The 21,101-nt window shown below is 39.1% G+C and overlaps 1 protein-coding gene across 10 annotated transcripts in view; it reads left to right on the forward strand.

Annotated features, from left to right (window-relative positions):
* The window catches only part of LOC124162480, a 401,724-nt gene that overhangs the window by 354,847 nt on the left and 25,776 nt on the right, over positions 1-21,101 (forward strand). For 9 of the 10 annotated variants that reach the window (XM_046539032.1, XM_046539030.1, XM_046539029.1 and 6 more), the window contains 2 exons: positions 2,348-2,674; positions 13,075-13,161. In XM_046539032.1, coding sequence (XP_046394988.1) covers positions 2,348-2,674; positions 13,075-13,161 — 414 coding nt within the window. The remainder of the gene's footprint in view (positions 1-2,347; positions 2,675-13,074; positions 13,162-21,101) is intronic. The other variant, XM_046539027.1, reaches the window with a different exon arrangement.

The following is a 21,101-nucleotide window of genomic DNA, read 5'->3' on the forward strand; positions in this document are numbered from 1 at the left end:
CTTGGTGCCTGTTGCAGCTAATATAAATATTTGAGAAGCATATCAAAAAGTAATGATATTTTTGATGATTTCGTAACATTACCTCTTCGTTTTCTGCTCAAACGATTATTGAGTAAACCTTCACATGAAATAGACATAAATCAATCCCGTCGAAATGCTTTCGAAACTGGAATTTTATGATTTTTTAAAAATTTATTATTCCATATTTTTATTCGATATTTGGCTATTCATCCCGTATTTCCACCTTCGACTCCCACCTGAGTAAAAGTTTTTCACCGCTCGGGACGTAATTTTTTGCAAAATTCTGTTCTTTATATCCTTGGAAAAGCTAAACGCAGGCTGCATCTTCTGGGATTCCTGAGGCAAAACGGGCCACGGACGTAATGAAAACAATTTCAAATGAAAGTAACATTCAAGTTCCCTCTATATTAAGATCTTTTAAGCAATATTATATCTCGGGTTGACTTTCCCCTTCTGAATCCGTGCTGTTCTCTTTTCTTCTCGTCTTATTTATCTGCTCATTATTCTCACTTTCGTCGCATGCGATAATTGGCCAATAGTCACCTAGCCACCATACTCTGCAGCTTTCTCCTTTTTCGGTAGCGAAATTAGAACTGTATTTACGAAATCCTACAGCCAAGTCCCCTCCTCATAAATTTTATGGGCATGTGCGAAAAACCTTGGGATTTTCGTCTGGCTCCTATCCTACGACTTATATTGCAAGGGTTGCTCATTAGAAGTAATTGGAAACTATCCCTTCCAGTTCATCGCTAGGGTCCCTGGGACGCTCAAGCCATTTCACCACGTCCAGGTTGTAGCCCAAGGGAAAGGACAGTACTCGATGAAACCGCCATTATCTAATATCAAGTATTATTTAAAATGATTAGTAAATGCAATTAACGAAAATCAATGCTGATATTGCAAAATATTTTAAGTCATATTAAACTCTAAAACCTCATCATGCTTCTCTCGAAAAATTATATGAGCTACATCTGGCATAACTTCTCGTGATTACTAGATGCATTTATGACTTCAGGTTTTCTATTTTTTGTTTCTCTTGGCAGTGTGTTCTTATGTTTGAATGTACCCTTTATTTGATTAACATAGCCTTATGCTGTGGAGTTTCGACTATCGGTCTTTCCATCATCCTATTAATGGGTTTGCCCTCCTTTCAATTTCCTTGCAGTCCACCCAAACATTCCTCCACTCTCCTTCTTCTGCCCTTTGTTAACTCAGAGATGCTTGATGTTTTATTGGAGTGGGTACCTGAGATGCAGAGGGAGCATAAAAAAGATCCAAGCTCTACAAAAAAATATCGTGAATGGATTTCCCTTCCCTTTCAGTTATTCTTGGGGGTTTTTCACTCCTTTTTCCACGTGGACCATTGGGAAGCGTGGTAGCTCGGTGTGTTAAGCGATGGATTACTTTGTTTGTAACTTATTATCAATGGTTTTGGGGTAACCCGAGACGAAACTTTCAATTTTCCAACGCTTCCTCTCCAGTGCTTAGTAATTTCAAATCAATGGGTCGGGAGTTCACATCGTGGAATGACAACTCTACCTCGGTTTCGCCCTGTTCAGGTAGTAATCAAGAGGTAACAAACGAAACGGAACTGCCTCTGTAGCGATTTGTTCTATGACCTTAAGTTCCCAAGTAGGCTTCCGCGGAGATTATGACGGTTGGAAGCGATTCTTCCGGGTTTCCTTCCGTGTTCATCCATTTTTCTGGACAAGTGCAGTAAAATGGATAAACGCGGAAGTAAACCCGGAAGAATCGCTGCCTACTGTTGTGTTACCTCTCAATAACGATCAAAAAAGTCGGTACCGGTAGATTTTTTAGTAAATTTTTCCCCTCAAATTGGAAGTGCTATCCCACCCAGTGGCGCAGCGAGGGGGGTTTTGTGGATAAACCCCCCCCCCAGAGCTCAGATAAATTTTTAAGTTTTATCCATTTTACTTATTTGAATCAGTATTGCTTATGGAATAGTGATAGGATTTATCAACTATCCCTCGGAAAGCCATAAAACTCGCCATTTTGAACCATTATTCTTCAAATTTTTCTGGAGGGCCCCCGCAACTCCTGCTTAACGTGGTGGGTATGCAATACACCCGTAAGTATTAGTTGCGCCTAAACCCCCCCCCCCTAGCCTTCATTCCTAGCTGCGCCCCTGTTCCCACCACTATCTATTAACGGACCAATGATAATCGAAGCTCTACTGAAATCTATTTTAGTGAGTTCCTATTCAGTTATTCAGCTTGTTTAATAAACCTAACCCTCCCTTCCCTCCATATCCTGCGATTTCCCTCTGTGACTCTCGTCTTCTCCCGCGTCCACGCGCGCGCCACAGGGCTTCTTCACGTACCTGTACGGCGCGAGCATCCTGTTTCTGCTCTACGTGTTCTGCTACCTGCTGCACGACAGCAGCAACGGATCGCCTCCGCCCCCGCCGAAGCCCAAGCCGCAGAAGATAACGAAGGCGCAGAAGAAGGCCCAGCAGAAGGCGGAGAAGGAGGCGGCCAAGGCCCAGAAGAAGAAGAAGAAGGAGGCCTCCAAGGATCCACCCCAGCCGCCCCCGCTGCCTCAGGAGGCGGAGGCGGGAGGGGCCGGAGAGAAGGGCTCTTCCGGGGGAGGAAAGGGGGGGAGCTCGGGCAAGAGCGGAGGGATGTTCCAGCAGGTGAGTCTCGTACGGTTAAATAAAATATTATTTTTGCGTTCATGTTTTATGGAACAAAAGTTTAAGAAGATGTTGATGATCCAACCCTTTTTTTTCTCAAGTTCAAAATTTTTCTGAATTTGGTGAGACCGCATCCCAAAAGGGTGTGTTCATTCGATTTGGGAAAATAAATTTTTTTCGTACACGTGTTATTGAAAAAATCTTTTACCATCACAGACGGCATCTATTGAGGTTAGACAAAAGTTTTTGTTGCACAAATGTTAATGCTTCGTCGTTGTAAACGGTATCAATAAAATCAGATGTATTAGAATCTGTGTATTTATGTACTGGTACATTTAATTCCTCTTGAATATTGGACTAAAAGCGTTCAAGTGCCGAGTATCTTAACAGCGTGACGGATGAGATATTCCTACCTAGCAGGCTCCAGTATTACTTCAGTCTTCATATTCATTCAATGGTAAAATTAGGAGTTTCCCAGTCGTCCATTTCGTTTTCTCGTTTTTCTGGCTTTTGCCGTCTCTCGTCTGAAACCAAGACGAGTTGTACTTATTTTGTGATCGTTTCCAATTGCATCTTAGTGTTCACGGTAGTATTAAAATCATATATGTGAAATGTTACTGTCACCTGTTACATGAAAACTTTTTCAATGTTAAGGTAATGAAAAACAATGAAGATATATGAAAACATTATGTAATTGAATATCGTTGTTGTTGTAATTTTGGAATTCGGTCGGTTGCAATATAATCCATTCCTGTTATCAAGGTTTTTACATTTATTTGCACATGTTCTCGACCTGAAAATTGTGAAATATTAATGCATAAATCTCAATATACTTGATTTATATGCCAAAACTGAAATTGAAAACATAATTTTAAACTTATATCTTGGTAAATTGTTCCAACAGTCTCATTTTTATGTAATAATAGCTTTTTAAAATCTTAGGTCCGAAAATTCGCAAGTAAATGAGCCAAAAATTGGAAATATGTTTTGTTTATTTTTTCTAAGTGACCTAATTTCAAAATAACAACAAATGTTAATATTTAATAGTATGAGGTTTATATATTTTCCGTTCTATCAACAACAGCCTTTCGGTGTGTACGCCGGATTTTTTCGATAGAAATAATATTCTGTCGCGAGAGATTGCGAAATTGAGTGTCCCCTTTCGTGGATCTTTTCTTGTCTGCCCGCGAAATAGGTATAAATATTGGAATGATCCGGTAAATGGATGTATATTATTTGCATTGATTTAATTCATCCGTTCCACTCGCTTAGATAGTGGCATCGCCAGATATTGTTTTCCCTTATTTGATTCTGATGCCTCTGCTACGATAATTACGTCGTCCACACATAAGTGTGAGTTTATAAATGGTGATATGGGAGCAATTTCATGTGTGTTTGCTTCTTTAGGAGCGGAAGAAATACCAATTATGTGCAAAATGCCCCAAAGTGCCCAGCGTCTATCACATCAAGCTGTTGGGGTGAAGGATGCTCTCCCGGTATCAATTTGCCGCCTTTTCAAGCCGCGTCTTTTTCATCCCGGCGCAAATGCACCCTCTCTTTTTTTTTCATTTTTATTCCCTACCGCCGTGAGAGGGCCGAGCGCAAATTGAATGGGCCGGCGTCGCTCGTGGATTTCATCCAGCCGATAGTGACGTACTCTTTCTCGTATATATTTATTGCCTTCGAGTAAGAAGACGTAAAAGAGCGTAGTATTTGATTGAGCCAACTACAGATGTTCACCTCGCAACCTACCGTTGGTCTTTCAATAGTTACGAATTCTCCGTTTTGGATCATGTCCGTAGAGTTCCAATCCGATTTAAGTAGGTAATATCCGGGTTCCACTTACGCGAATGGGCTGATGGATAAAGTTTCCATCTCACATTTCAATCTTCCTTCATCGAATCTTTATCGAATAAAATTCTTTATGGAAGGAAAAAATCTCAGTTTCATGAATTTCCTGAGTGGGCATTCATATTTCGGGTATGTTTTCACTTACACATTATGCGATCTTCAGTTTAAGATGTGGCCACTTAAGTCACGCTACACTTTCAATGAAGCACCAGGTAATCAATTTGAAAGAATAATTATTTTATGCCTGAATATGGCGTGAACTTAATCGGTATAAGTAAGGGTCTTCCTATCGGCTAATTTTGTTGGTTGCAACGTGATAAATCAGACGGGTTGTTCCTGTTGTATGGATGTTGTAAAAATTTATTCATTCTTTCGATTATGTGATTTTACACATGTTCAGTTGCCAAATACTACCGTGTAATTTCTCTGTTTGGCCAAATTTAAAAATTTCTTGTCAGGAGTTTAGTATGACTTTGAGAAGTTCATTCTATTTTATATATTACGCATATGATCTATCAATGTGGAAACTTACAACTGAATGCAAAGCGCCAAAATTACGATTTGAAATTACAATGCGCCGATAGGATCACAATTGGTTATTTTTGCCTTAATTTAATTTTTACTGTTTAGGCAGAATTGATTTTGTTTCCAGCTTTGTGGAAATTTCTCGACAATATGATATTTAACTAGGAGATGAAAGACATGAACTCTTGAAAAACTATAGTGGTCGAGCTACCTTATTGAAAATATTCATCAAGCCTTTTCTAAAGCCGTCAAGAAGAAATATAGAAAATAGACGAATAAATCTTAGGAGTTAAAATAATGGCGATTATAATTCCATAATCAATGAACAATTTCCACACAGCTAATGGCCACAACTCCAACCATTTTTCTATGCCCATTATGCCATAGTCCAATCCTCTCAGTGATTCCACAGATTCAATACCGATTCGATTCCATTTCTTTTTGAGGTTATAAATATTCCTCTCGGCGGAAAATCGCTTCACCCGGCGTCTTTCTCATGTGCAAACTGGAGGATCTTGTGTAACTCTTCTTCCTCGTAGACTCCAGTGGAGGACTTCCTAATATTCTCATGCTTACGTTACGGATGGAGTTATCATAAAGGCGTCCGATGAAGTCAAAATCTGGGAGTTATGATAGCTTCAAACCTATCAGAGGGAACATTCGTAAGATACATGTGTGGTTGAGCCCTAAAGAAGCTAGAATTCGTCAAGCGCATATTTGGAAGGTTTTCGGATGGAAAAGTAAAATAAGAGACGCTACTTCGCACTCTTCATACCGAACCTCGATTATGGAAAGCATATACGATCTGGCGCAGAAAGATTTAATATGTGAGTTGAGTAAAACGCATAGTAACTTACGCTATTTCTCAAGAACTGCTACAAGCGAACAGATAGCTTTGACATAAATTAGGTCAGGGACCGAGATTAGGACCGGGATTGAGACTCGGGAGCTACGTGCTAGGCTTAGATTGGTGGAGAAATTACGAGCAGATATTTTTCAGGGTGAAAGAAACCCTTAGTATATTTCGAGGTCCGACAGAAACGATAAAAGAAGGGATATGATTTGCCAAAACAACAGGCTTAGGAATTTTTTCCCCGAACCGAAATGATTTTGAAAAGTGCAAGGTAGATCTCATTGGTCAAATCACCTTTTTTTAAACGACTGGTGTCCTTACAAACCCCGCCACACGCCTTCTGCGGCGGCTTGCTACGCAGACCCAGTATAAACCGCTCAAATCTCCACCGCGATGCTTTGGAGTGTAATGCCCCTACACTTTCCATGCGTAAACATCCCCCGCGTTGAATAGGTCGCGTCCTCGGCCGTGCGAACACAAGTTAGTCGTGGACGCCGATCAATGATTCTCGGGGGCTGGCTGGTTGCGAGGCATGGCGACACGGGAGCTTAAGGGGAGAGGGGAATGTGTGCTGTGCATATCGCATCGCAATTGCATCCGTGTGGGTGGGGAGAGCGAGGAAATGTCTCCGTGCACACGTTTCTCGGCTTTCTTCTTCGCCTCGAATCTTTACGCGAATGGGTTCCCACTTCATCTTCCTTCACCCAAGCATCCCTCCCGGTTTTTATACGGAGTCACGAATTCTAACTGTAGGCAACTTATTGCGCAATAAAAAGTTACTGCCGCAGTTTATCAAAGTACTCTCTTCATAAGTAAAAACAAATAAGTACCTTAAATCGATGCTGCATTTTCCTAATGGATCGTATTCATGAACTTTTCTCGGGCTGCACCACTGGTTATTAAATTTATCAGATCCAGCGTTTCAGTGGCTAATTTGCCACCTTCTACTGGTACAAAACATCGTTTTTTAAAACAAAAATTGTCGTATTTTGCCGTGAAGACAGTGGCCGAATTTGCCACAGAAACGACGGAATTTATGAATCTATTGACGTGGTGTTAATCCCTAGAGCGTTAATTTCATAAATTCCTTTAATTTAATTGATTTCAACCCTAAATATTTATTTATTCCGACCATATTTTTAGAAATTCATCGCTGTTTCCAAGCATTTTTGATTATATACCTGTATTTCGGGTGGATCTTAAGATCTTGGATACAAAATTATTTGTTGTTATTTATGAGTACACGAAACCGTATTTAAGGGCCCTGCCTGTCTATCACTGTACTATTGCATAATTTTCCTGTCAAGCTCTAAAGCTGAGGACCTAGTGGTATTTTTGCATTTTAGTAATTATTTAAACTGCGTAGCAACCTATATGTTTTTTCAGGAAGATAGCTTTTTCTTGCTCATTATCAACTCAATCATATTTTCTTGTTCTTGAGCCTTACGAAAGTCATTATTTTCGTTTATATCCAGAAAAGGGCGCTTTTCTCAGTTAATATCGCTAATCATCCCAGAAATGAATTACGATAGATTGTTTTATTTTGCTGAGGATTGTTTTCTGTGTGGTAGAATGGCCTTTCTACGGTCCGCTGGAATAACAATGGCCCTAGTTGCCTTCAAAACACAGACTATTCACATTCAATCGTTGCTGCGAAACTCTTAAATCGGGCTTAATAAAATAGATCTTTGCTTTTTCTATCAGAAACCAAAAATACCCCTCGGTATTCATTCTGTCTTCAATATTTTTCCAAAATTTTCCGCCATTTTTCCATATTTTCCCGCCATTTTTCTATATCTTCCCGCCATTTTTTCACATTTTTCCCGCCATATTCTCTCAGCTCTTACCGTTTCACTCTTGACTGCTAGAGAAGATTCTTTTGAGAAGTGCGCTGAGAAATGAATCCCTCGAGTGAAAAAAAGGAGACCGGATTTGGTGGCAAAGCTTAACTCCGTCCTCGGGGTTTTGCGAAGGTGGGCGTGGGCCGCGGGTCGCGAGCAAAACCTCTATTTATTTACAGAGGCGCGGGGAATGGATTGAGGTCGCGTGGCGAGCGTAAAGGGGTCAAGAGTTGCAACCAGAAACTCAGGAGTTTCGCGACACCTCGTCCAGGATCGATCGCGTTTCGTATTTTTTACGGAGGCGGTTGTGGGAGGACTGTGGGTGGGCACGTGGAGAGAATTTTTATTTTTGATTTTTTCAAAAAAATCTCCCCGTTTATGCCATGTAGCGTTCAGTCTCTTTCCTTCTATCTTTAGATTGACTCCTCACGTATGCACGTCCATTTAATCCCACCTCCGATGTGGATTATTGAGCATATCGTAGTCAGGCCTAAAATTTCTAAATTCATAATGTTCACGATATTAAAGGCATTGCAAAGATAGTAAATATTCTTTCAATCTCTCAAGTTTTTGGGTTGGAACCCAGAAACATAGGCGTTGAGTAAAGTCTGTTGGATGGGACCGTTAATATATTGACCCCTACATGCTTTCACCCTCCTTACATTCTGAAGGGTTATGTTCCCCATTGAGTCTTAAGAGAACTCACGAAATGATCCGCTTTGGGTCGGTCCGATTTTTCGTTATTTCCTGCCGCATGACTTTTTGAAAATTTTTAACGTATTGCGAATATTTGAAGATTCAAACCAGCGGTACTATCGGCCCTGCTCAATAATCTGTATTTAAAATGTTGAATTTTCATCTTAGGTCGTGTAGAGTAGAAAAATTTACCTCGTATGCCCTCTATCTCCTGATGACGATGAGCAAGTCGAGCATTGAAACGTCCGCTGTGTAAGACATGATTCGGCGGAGAACCCGTAGAAGAATTTCGGGAACCCTATCTTTCTATTTTCTAGCTAATATTGTAATTTTGTAAATAGTCATACTCCAAGAAATTTGGCCCATCGATCCTACTTATGGGTCTCATCGTTCCCATTCGATAGATCTTGTTTTGTAATGTAGCATTAAATTAAGCCTTGCACTATATCATTTGATAGTAATCGGGTTCATTTGCTTTTCCATGTTTTCCTAATGACTATTTTCCTAATACGTCAGGAAATCAAGACAAAATACGATCGTTCGAGCTAGTGATTTGTCGTTGTAAAAAGACTAATATCATGTTCCGAAATTTTCCCTCATTCTCAAATAATTATTTCATTCTCTAGTACAATATATGTTTTATTTGGCGTTCTGAAAAAATTAGGGCCACCATCTGTTATTGTATATTCTTGGCGCCGTCGGATAGATGGATGGAGTGTTTCATTCAGAGTTCCAGGGTACATAAATCTTTAAGATGCCTCCGTTTATTACCCTGTGGCCAGATTCTGTTTCGTTTACGTTTTTATAGCGCCGCGGGAATGTAAGGAATAACATGCCAGAAATAGCTAGTATGTGCACCCAGCTAGATCATCTTTTCGATCACACGAGAAAAGAGTGCCAGTGTACCCTAATTGAGGACGTGATTTGAAAAACAGAATTACGGGGGTGGTATAAGATACGTTATGCTACTGTCGCGTACTGCGGTATGGAGTTATGAAGTGACAGAATCTCGTCCTTAGTCTGCCATCAGGCGCTGAGGAAGTTTGGAGTGGAAGGGATTTTACCGAGGTGCATTGCTAATTGCTCTGCCGTCAAATTGAAGCATTATTTTCTGCTGAGTTGGCACTTATATCCTCTCCCGGAGGGATATAATCATGGAAGAGACTTGGTCGTATGCCTTTTTAAATCTTTTTTCTTCAATTTTTCCCTCGGAGGTGATTATTTTTGGTGCTTCTTCGTGTCCAATCAGGGAGTTGGTTTTTTAAATATTTTTTCGCAAGGCCTGCAAATTCGTCCCACGTAAAATTAGCCTCCACTTACGACCGCTGGCCATTTGTGTTCGTTGTCGAGATGGCCTTGACCTATCGAGTAGGCTATGATTTTAGGGACACTATCCTATCTGTGCAAACGTTGAGTCATTTCCTTTCCAGACTGTTTGTCGCCCCGTTGTGGTCTCAGAGTTCAGATGGTATTAAGGGTATGTTAGTTGATTGAGGTGATTGTGGCAATAATCCACAAATCATGCGATGAATTACGCATTTATTGAAGTGACTTTGTTGAAAGCCAACACCCGAAAATATTTCTTCGGCTGCCAACGGCAAAATGATACCCTTTTATAAGGATGGATTTGTGGAATAGAGACTCCTACAGGGTAATCTTCCTAGTGAAAGAACGATTAATATTATATTCTTCATCGTCTTCAAGGTAGAAGTTCTTGCGGATTCTACTTTTGAGTAAGTTTTTCATGACTATATCCCTTTCACTATTTTGCATACATCCCAGTATGAGTTTTTATATTATTTTGCTCACTTTTGCGATATCATTCCGCACATTTTATATGCATCCTCGATTTTTTAGCCTTTGGTGTCATAGCTCGTCAATAGTTATTTTCATATTTGGCTACTTTGATTTTATTTTCAATTAAAATATTTGCTTTGTGATGGATATCGTTCCACTGCAGTTACGTTTACCGCTCTGCACGGTATGCCATTCCTGTTTGCATGGGTCGTCGTGTCTTTTATGAATCTTTATTTTTAAGTGTCGCTGTGTCGTGAATATCACCTTACGAGAATGATTAATCACCTTATAGACTCACCAACCCAATCCGCAGTATGATGTATCAGCATTATCTAGTCCCTGCATTCGTTCTTTTCAGTTTTTTTGCCAATTTTTTATATTGATTATCGTAGTTAAAACTGCTCTTGTCTTTTAAAAATATTTTGGTATGACAATGAACAAGACTGACGCTGTTTCGTGGACTACTTGTTTCAAATTTTACTCTATAATTACTTTTTATGACTATTTTGTTGCTAAAACTATGCAATGTGGTTTACACTGCTGTAAAGGAAATTTCAGTGTTTCATTTTCGTTTATGCCCAAAGATTTATTGATTTCAAAATACTTGTTATTGCATTATTCCGTGGACTGCTCGCTTCACATTTTACTCTATAATTACTTTTTATGACGTTTGTGTTGCTACAATGAAATAGTTTGTGGTTCACATTTCTGTACAGAAAATTACCCAGGTATATTTTCGTTTGTCCCAAAAGATTTGTAGATTTTAAATTGCCTGTTATCTAATCATTTTCATGTTTCAAGATTTTTGCATTGCCTATAATTGCCTATTTCAAAACACACTTAAACTATGGATCAAGTTTTGTATTCTTTTTTTACTCAAACACGAGATCATTTCAGTCATCGTAAATTACACAGTTCTTTCAATTTTCATTATACTCCCCAAATGACTGTTAACTGACTGACTGATAACTTTCTCTTATGAATATTGCTTTGGTTAAGTTCTGTGTAGCGGTTATTTTTATACTTTGCTATTAAACTGTTGGTTCACAAGTTTTGACTTTCATGGATGCCAACATGGATTTTTATGTAACTTTCAATTCAGTTGGCGTTCTTACGACCACTATGCTACTGACTACAATTATAAATTTTGTAAACTGGACGAATTGTTAACCTAAAACTGTAAAAAGACGCCTGAGATTGTATATATTTACGTTGCCATTCGTCTAAGCCATGGTTTTTTTCTGGACTCATTGCTTGCTTATTTCATACCGGCAGTTTTCTGGTATTGCGGTATTTTATTGATCTCACCGTGTAAATTAATCAATTTGCATGTAATTGAACTATTGTCAGAGACTAGATTCTCAAATCAAACTCAGAGTGTGAGTATAGGTATGACTAGTCAATTTTCGATGCCCTCTCTTGTTAACAATCTTTGTATCCTTGCGCGATGATGATTTTACTGTTATATAAACCATGGTATTTATTTAAAGGTATGGACTTCAGCAGTCTTCGTGAACACCTCACAAAATCGTGAAACGTTCATAATTTCCTCCAAGCGTATAATTTTTTTCGCCAATAGTCTTTTTAAAAACTCGTATATTTCGGATTCTGGAGGATTTTTTTTATTGCTGGAGAATTTTCATTTGTAATCTAGGGAGGAATTAATTGTATTTGCGATAGTATAGTGTACAAATTTGAACTCAATTTCATCCGATATTTGGCAATAAGTACCTACATTTGATATCTTTTGGGATTATAATCCTACCGAAGTACTTATGTTACCTTAGAAGAGGTATTGAAATTTTGATCGTGATGGAAAATTTTGATTCAATATTAATTTGTAAAATTACGTGTTATAAGCTCTAAAAGTTTTGTGAATCTGAATATTTTGTGAAGATTTTATCCCATGAATCCGTAGTTTTCTTAAATCTTAACCAAAGTATTGAGAGAGGAAGGAAGACCTAGGTTTTTAGGCGAATGGCATCGGAATTTGGGGTGGTAAATTCTCCAATGTTGGCAACCTTGACATGGCACCGGCGCCGATGCTTCCCAACCTCTTCCGCAATCTCCCTCCTCCTCCCTCTACCAACTTTATCTCCTACCAATGTACCAAATATACTCGGGTGCAGGTATTCAAGTACTTTGAGCATACTCGAGTACCCAGAGCATGCCCGAATACCAAGGTAGTATGCGAATGTACAGGTAGTATGCGGGTGTTCATATCAAATGTGAGCAGTGGCGAATCCAGGATAGGGACAAGGGGGGACTAGGTGGGGGGTTCTTGGCGGTAACCTGCCGACAGGAGTGGGATTCCGAGCAAAATTATCATTTTATCTAGTGAAGGCCATTTTATATCTAGGGGGCTATAGCTCCCCCTAGCGTCTCTCTCTGGATCCGCCACTACCCGTGAGTACCTAAATCAAATTCATGAAACCAGACAAGTACACACTTGAGTTCTAATTTTTGGGTACTCGAGTATTCAGAGGAATAAATGGATGAGCGACCTTAGGCACCCGTGTTGTATTCTTCTTGGCAATCGCGTACCAGAGGCATTCAAGTATCTGCCTCAGGGTATTCCACATACTCTTCTAGTGGTTCTCCATGGATCCACCTGGCTAGATTGGCAAAACTAATGCACGGGTACTAGAATACCTTTACTCGAGTAATTGTTGCTTGCGGCACCCTTTCAATCGGGAGGGAGAGTTTCAATGAAAACAATAATGTTAAAAAGTAATAAATAAGGAAAGATGGTGCCGTGTTTTAAGTCCCTTCACGACCCTTGATCGTTTTGGTGTCGTTCCCTCTGGGTGGGTTCGACTCGGGGTCCTGTCACGCAGGAAGCGTATCCAAGAAAGATGAAGGACGTCATGAGGGAAAGGCAGCGGTTGGCGGCCCTGAAGCAGGCCGAAGCCGACGGCCGGATGGTAAGTAAAGACATAAGGGGCAAGTGTCGGCAGGTGGGAATGACCATTTTCCCCGGCTATGGGGAGAAATGCAACACTGGGTGTGTTTATGTGTGTGTTTACGTCAGAGCAGAGAGAGAACTTTTCTCGCCCTCATTGCGTGCATTAACTAAATGGCGCTATTCTGGTATCAAACAGACGCGGGTTGCACAATTGACAGGGATCAAAAACTTGCTAGGGGTAAGGCCTCTTGCACACACGCCGACTTTAGATATTGGAATATGGACGACCGACATTTTACCGGCCGTCCGCATTCCATTAGTGAACAATGGGAGAGAATTGTACACTGACCGACCACGTAACGGTAACGATAAAAAGTTGATTAGCAGCCGGCCAATGCCACTATGGGTCACCGGCGCCAGTACAATAACCAAGCAACCACTTGCTTGGTTATTTTACCGTTTGACCGGTTAAAATCCGGCGTGTGTGCAAGGAGCCTTAAAAGGCTGGCAAGACAGTCGCATTGACACCGCTGGCTGTTGCTGAAAACCATAATATTACCAATAATGCGAATATGCGTGGATCACGAAAGTCGAGAGTTTTCAAAGCGAGTTTTCCGGTAAATAAGTTGGAACGGCCGAGACTTGTGGTATCCTGAAGTTGTACAACCCGCTTATATATGGTGCTAGAATGGCCAGAAGAAGTGGGCTTCCATGGCGTGGATAGAAGATTAGTTCTCTGTGATATATATGTGTGTTGGATCACAAAAATTTGTGCCAGTTAGGTCACCTAGATGTTGCCGTTTTTCAGATGTCCGAGATGAACAATCCTTACGTGTTGGTGGAATGGGTGACATGTGGGTCCACCTCTGAAAACATATCCACCAGATAGGATATTATTATAGGAGACTAGGATATATTTCTGTGGATAGGAGGCTGTGGAACATACGAATTTAAAGTATAATATTAATCCTCCGAGAGACATTTTTTCCTTTTCTGCCTTAGTTTATAGAATACCTTCATTGGAGAATTATTTATACTTCTATGATTCCCATAAAGTCCAACTTTAATGTATGTAAACCAGTAAAATACCTGTGATTAAAAAATTGGAAATTTCCAAATTTGCCAGCTTAAAAAGGAAGCTGGCGCACAGACTTAGGAGTTAAATCAATTTATATCCCTACCTTATGAATATGCACATAATTATTTGATTTTTACATATAACCTAAACCAAAGTTATTCAGTAAATTGGAAGGGGCATATTGCGGTATCTCAATTAGAAATCCACTTTAGCCCCACAGTATATTCTTAGTTCTGGCAATAGGAAATGATAAATCTTTTAATGCTCATTTTTCATCCCCGGTTATGTCCAAAAAAAATTCCAAAGACAATAAATATGTGACTATGATAAAAGCATTTTTCTATCCACTCATTTTTTATTTATTTGACCCTTTCCGCCACTCGGAGGTTAACTCTTGCTTGCAAATATTCATCACGGATTTTTAAATACCCTTGCTCTTAAGTACAACGCAAAATCGCTTCTGCTGAATTTTCTATGGCCACGGCTGATTAGAGTCCCGGGGGTGCTTTTAATGGTGTGTGGTGCTTAGACTTCTCATCAGCTCTTGTGGATATTGCCGGTGGAATAGTGAAAAGGTGGAATGTCACCCCTGATTGTACCAACATGAGGATTGTTCTCACTGTCTAGTAGCATCTCGATGACCATCCTTCCATAATTAGCTACCCTATTCCGTGTCCATCAAAGCATCGTCCCTGGTCCCGCCCTCCTGCCGACAATGCCTTTCAACTAGACTCGCCTGCCGCTTTTTGTCGCGTGCTGTTCGCTAGCTCTCTGTTTTCGTCTTGCTTTTTTTATTTTACTGTTGTGCCGGACGTTTGTTGTTCACGCTTTAGTCAGTGTCCTTGTTTGTAGCTAGGATATGTTTTGTGACATGATTTCATTAGCTGGTTAGTTTTGGCGAGGATCAGAGGAATTTCCTGGAAGGGTTTCCTCGTCCCTCTCCAAATATATGCATGCTACCACAGTTGACCTCTTCTTAACTTTTTTTACCTCACTTCATCTGCGTACAATTGGATGAAATGCTTGACCACTTACTTACTTCTTACTCTTACTAAAATTCTTATTTTCTCATGGGTCACCACCAGTTAGAGAAGTTGGAATTGGTTAACATCTATTTTCAAATTATTGTTTGGATCAGCTGTTACCGTTAGTTAGTGAAACTGAAATAATGCTAAAGAAGTGTTGAAAGCGCAGAAATGATGGGTGCAGAAGACTACCAAATGGAATGGAGCTTGTTGGAGGCTTCTGTGGTTGAAAATTTTTGAGTATTTGTAATCTACTAAACCCCGTAACGTGACTAGTACAGTGATGGTTGAATTTATCGGTTACCGCTTGGCCTTATCTATAAAATTTACTATACCTTACTAGATATTTACAGTGTGAGGGCCGGTTGAAACTTCTGAAAGCGTCAGTTTTTAAAATAGTTATATGTCGTTTTCACACTCTGGTGCCTAGAAGTTAATAAAAGTACGCTAATGTGTCAAATATGCACGATTTGAAGTTTAAATAATTGCGGCAGGACATGCAAAATTCGGATTGTTTGGCAGATTTCTACGGTACTTATTTTTGCAAAGCCCGTTTATTTAGAACCTAAATGGTTGGAAATGATCAAGAGATATGGATATGGACTAGGTAAAAGCAACTTTTCATTTGGAGAAGATTCTTGTCAAATATAATGTTCGCTATCTCTGTGAAACAAGTCCACCTTCGTTGTATCCCCATCGGTTTTCGTGGGAACGTCATCTCGTCTTTAATAAAAAAAAGGGACGGGTATTGAGTCGTAGTTGTTTCCCCCCTCTCCCGTCCGCGCACACGTGGCACTTTTGCCTCGGAATATCCGCCTCATGGGTAGAAAATGGAAGGGAGAAAAAAGAAAGAAGATAAACGGGAGGAAAGCGCAGTGCAAAATACTTGGAGGAGCTCATCCGAGAAAGGGGAGTGGGTAGAGAGAGGATGTGAAATCCTTCGAAATGACTTTCCCGCCTCTATTTTTCCACGAGTCCTGCGGTCCGGAGGATATCCTCTGTGACGTGGAGGATCGGAGAGGTGGAAAGCTAGGGAACATAGAGCGGGAAAAAATTGAAGACGACGGGACGTTCCGGCGATGCATGCGCCGCGTAGGCGGAGCGGTGGAGAGGGTAATTATCGCTTCAGCACGACGCCTCCCGACTCTCCGAAAGTATATATGTACCCACTCGTGCTTTTTACCGCTCTATCTTCTTTATGAAAACAACTTTCCTCTCCCCCTTTACGCTGGGAATTTCAAACCAAAAACCCTCGTCTTCCCTCGTTACCTTTTATTTATTTTATGGACATACCATCGCTACTTTTAATTTTTTTTCCTATTCCGCATGTTATATTTTTTCCTGCCTTTTTCCTCATGTCACGCCGTTGCGTTGAGGGAAACCATGGTACAGCTCATGTGATTTTTTAATTTTTTTGCTTACTCCCACCATCCCTGTCTCCTCGCAACCCCTTGTAGTACATATACATATTATATCCTGCCTGTTTCGTAGCGTCCATGCGTGTGCTTGCTTGTAATGTCTGGATGCGAGCGAGTCTGTGGTTGAGCACGCGTGTGTGTCTGTGTGTATGTATGTGAATGACGTGCTCAAGAATGCGTGCTTTCCTGTGCCCGAGCTCGGTCGATAGCTGCTGCTGCTCTCCTCACAGCTTCCTCTCCCGTCTGCTTTGATTTTTTTGCGTGTCACGTTTTTCCTTTGTTTCCTCTCTTTCGTCTGCCGCATTCGTTCTGGTTTTGCTTATCCCGTAGCGTAGTCAAATACTTTAAGGAGGCGAATATGCATTCTCTTTGATAACCTCATGATCCTAATTGTTCCCCGCGTGTGGACTTCTCACACCAATAGGTGATGAAATACCATTTTCGTCGCACACTCGCAGGTTATTAATTTTGCGCCATTTTACGAGTTCTCGAGAGATATCGTACTATCGATAGAGGGGTATCGCATTGCCATAGCAGATCAAAACTTTTCACAATACCATTATGTAGATCCTATGCTCTAATCATTGAGTATATATGCAGAGTGTGGTAGCAGCTCACTATTAGTGTGACATCTTTGCCACTGATGAACCACGTGACTTTTATGGTCGCATGAAAACCACATCGAAAACGTTGCAAACAACGAACTAACGATAATATGCTAAAAGAATTTTATAGAGGTAAAATCAATTTTTTCTGCTTACTTTATCTTTAAGATAATTGAAATGTGTGAGAATATAGTTCATCCTCTATAGGTACCTAGGTATCTCTGATGCCCTTGACATGCAGTTTTAATAGATGAGAGCAGTAATTCAGCGAGTGTATGATAAATTCGTTCATATGTGCCGTATAATAGCTTCACAATCATTGGAAAGATGGTAAAACCGGGTTTTAATAGATTTTCTTTAGTTAGGTTACTATTCTTGTGTGTGATGTAGTGTTATTTCCCGTAGCTGCTCCAGAGAAAATCCAGGCAGAATTCAACAGATTTCTATCTGGAGAGAATAAGTGAAATTAGTGTATATTACATTTCTGTTTCCGAATAAAGAGTTCGATTTGGGGACATTCTGAGTCTGTGAATTGCAAAGAAAAGCTTAAGTGGTTCCAGTGCATGCGTAAGAAACTAATGAGCCTGTAAATGAGACATGATTCTTGCTTTCATGCATAACTTGATACGCTTGTAAAACTACTAATGCAAATGATCATTTATCTGGAGATAACATTATTGTTATCAAATAAAAATATCTGGGAAGAAATATCCAATGCTATTCAATTTTCTCATGACCAACAAGTAAGAGGCTCATTTTAGCAGTTCACCAATGCTCAATCACCAAATATTAGCCCATCTATTTGCTGGCTGTGAAAAAGTTTTCAGTGTGTCTCAAGAAAATTAAATGATTATGAGCACAGAACTGAGTGTTTAGTCGATCATGGCTATCTTTTTCTTTGATTATTTGATTTTTTAATAATTAATATCTTCCTTCGACTCATGTATCAAACTGATAGTTATGCCCCAAGAAAATGGCAGTGCAGCCATATTTTTTTGTGACATTTAACAGAGTTATTTTCTTCCGCCAAAGAGTTGTCTTTCTCGAGTTTCTATGTATATTTTTTATTTTGCCCTCTTGCGTATAATTTTCATTGTGGTAAATAGACTGTCTGACTATTTACTTAAGGCTTTGTATCAATTAACTTATACTTGGGAATCCTTGGAAATTCAGCGTATGAACAGCTTGCATTCTCAAGTGGAAATCATCTTGGGATTCAAATATTTTTATAGTCCTTTTACCTGGTACATATCATCTTCTTTATTTATCTTGGAAAAATGGTGTGAGATGTAATTTAAGAGCTGATTTTTGGTGTTTCTCAGGGGGTCGGATGGTTTCATACTAAACTATATACATATATCTAACTACTAATTTGGACGAGAATTTAGTATATTATCCCACACTTAATAAAAACTTACTGGTTTTTTAACACACCATGTTAAATGAGGCATATTTCTTACTTCTTTGTCTTCTCATTTCATTCAGTTGAATATTCTACTCCCCTCTATTGATGGCTAATAAGGTATTCCAAGTATTTTAATTTTCATGGGTTTTCAATCTGCAAACCAATAACCCTACGTTAGGTGAAATATGACACTCTTGAGTGAAAGAAACTCTTTCATGCTCACTCTCATCAGCAATAAATTTGGATACTAAAGTTTTAGCGTTTGATGTTTTTCAAATAGTTTCTTTGGACTAAAGCGATAATTCATAGTAGAAGTTTGTTTTCATTTTAACTTCAAAATAAAGCCCGTTCCATCAATAATATGTCATCGGAGATTTGGACTGCTATTTTGGTGATTTCAATAATTATTCCTAAAAAGAATTGCTTCCTCATGACATTTTTCTTTGAGTTTGTATTGTTGTAGGGAACTGGTTCTTGTGATAACTCTCCTATTCATAAAACTTTCATGGGGCATTTTCCCAGGTTCCTGATTGAAGGAATCACTTTCTATAGGCCTTAGTTTTTTTGGAAAACCATCTTGCTATCAAACTAATCTTGATAAATACTTAATGAAAAATAGATTCTAGATTCAAATTTCCCCTTGACTCACTGAAAAAAATGCATTTCAAATTGATTTTCACTTGCGGAATGAATGTTTTATTTTACCCTGACTTTCTTTTTTTTCCATAAATGTACTAATCACTTTTTCATCACTAATTATTGTTCTCCTTGGTTATTCATGAATGTCCCCTTTTGTCCTTGTATAACATGATTGTCATTTATCAAATTCATTCCTTGAGATACTTAACTTATTTAAATATTGATCTCCTCAGTACATTTTTACCTTTTTATTATCGGCAATCACATTTTGCTAAGAAAAACTACTCCCAGAATTACGTCCCTTCTAAAGTTCTAACAGAGTTCTGATACATTAAGAAATTAGCTGTAGGATGTTTGTTTTTAGGCCGAGGTAGTGTGTCCTTTCTTGTGAAGTTAGTAGTCATAGTTTTTTATTTTGTTTAGCGGTGAATGATTAATGGGGGTTCTCAGTCTCTAATGAACTTGTTTTAGGATATGTGTCTGGTATTTTTGCCCAATCAAGCTATGTTGGAATTCATGTCAGTAATTCTTATACTTCTTGACACTTTAGATTTTTTAACGAAGTGTTAATTTTAGTGCTTGGGTTCTTTAATTTAAAAACATTTCCCCCTAATTTTAAAGCGATAAAGTGAATATTAACTAAAACACATGAAAAAACTTCATGGAAATTTTCTAGATGTGGTTTTAATGTGACTCGATGGTTAGTGTGTATTACTAACATGGTTTCGATGCTTTCTGTGTGTAAATGTACTTCACATTTTGACTTCATATAATTTGTCGAGATCAGGCGAGAAGCATTTTTATCATCCTCATAATATGTATGTATGAGTTTGAGGAACTCACGACAGTGTGTTTTAATAATGATTTTTCATGCCTAGTGATGAAATTATGGAACCTCCAAAATGAAAGTAACATTAAAGAAAAACAATTTTCTCTGTGCAAATGATTTGAAAATAAAGTAAACTGTCAGTATGGTGAATGAAAGGTTACTTTTCCGAAGGAGCCACATTATTTCTATTTGTATCATATGTGGGTGTTCTCGTAAAATTGTTTTTTGCTTGTTTAAAATCTCACTTCGACTCACATTGAAAATATTTTGTGCTAAATTCAAACCAACTACATATATTATTTTGTTCAATAATAGTGCATAGTATCTTTATCTTTATGTCAGGTGTAGGTACATGCTATCCCTCTTTGAATGAATCATATTTATGGGATGCCAATCATTTGAGGCGATTTGTTGGTTGAAGTAGGCATAAATGGAGGTAGTAAAACATAATGTGGAGTTAAGAGATATGCCAGTGTCTTCTCTTCCTGAGGATTGGACTCCTTATGTCAGCATATGGTCTATATCTCTTCATTTGAAATTACTCAGCCTATGTTTACATTTGTCTCTCATCCCCCCTTCACTTTAAAGTTATGATCAATATTTGACACTGTAACTTGGGATTGTTTTTTCTTCGTGTAAAAGGTTACTTAGCTAGGCAACATCATAGCACAGTGCCCCTAACTGCTGGTATGGTAGGTAGAAGTAAAACCATGTTTCGCCAGCAGAATTAAATAGCAGCAGCATTCAGAGATGTTTTTTCTGATAAGTGACGCACCTATACCAATGCATGCCAATAATCTCTGCAGGGCAAATTTGCTATTCGCCGCTGAAAATTAAACTCCGAAAGTGTTGAAGTACAAAACAGAGATGATGATTGAGCATGCATCCTGATACTTAGTAAACTTTGGGTGAATCAATTTAATCATTCATGTGTAGTATTTTTACTAATACTGCCTCCAA

The sequence above is a fragment of the Ischnura elegans genome, chromosome 7 (assembly GCF_921293095.1).
Source record: "Ischnura elegans chromosome 7, ioIscEleg1.1, whole genome shotgun sequence".
NCBI classification, from domain to species: domain Eukaryota; kingdom Metazoa; phylum Arthropoda; class Insecta; order Odonata; family Coenagrionidae; genus Ischnura; species Ischnura elegans.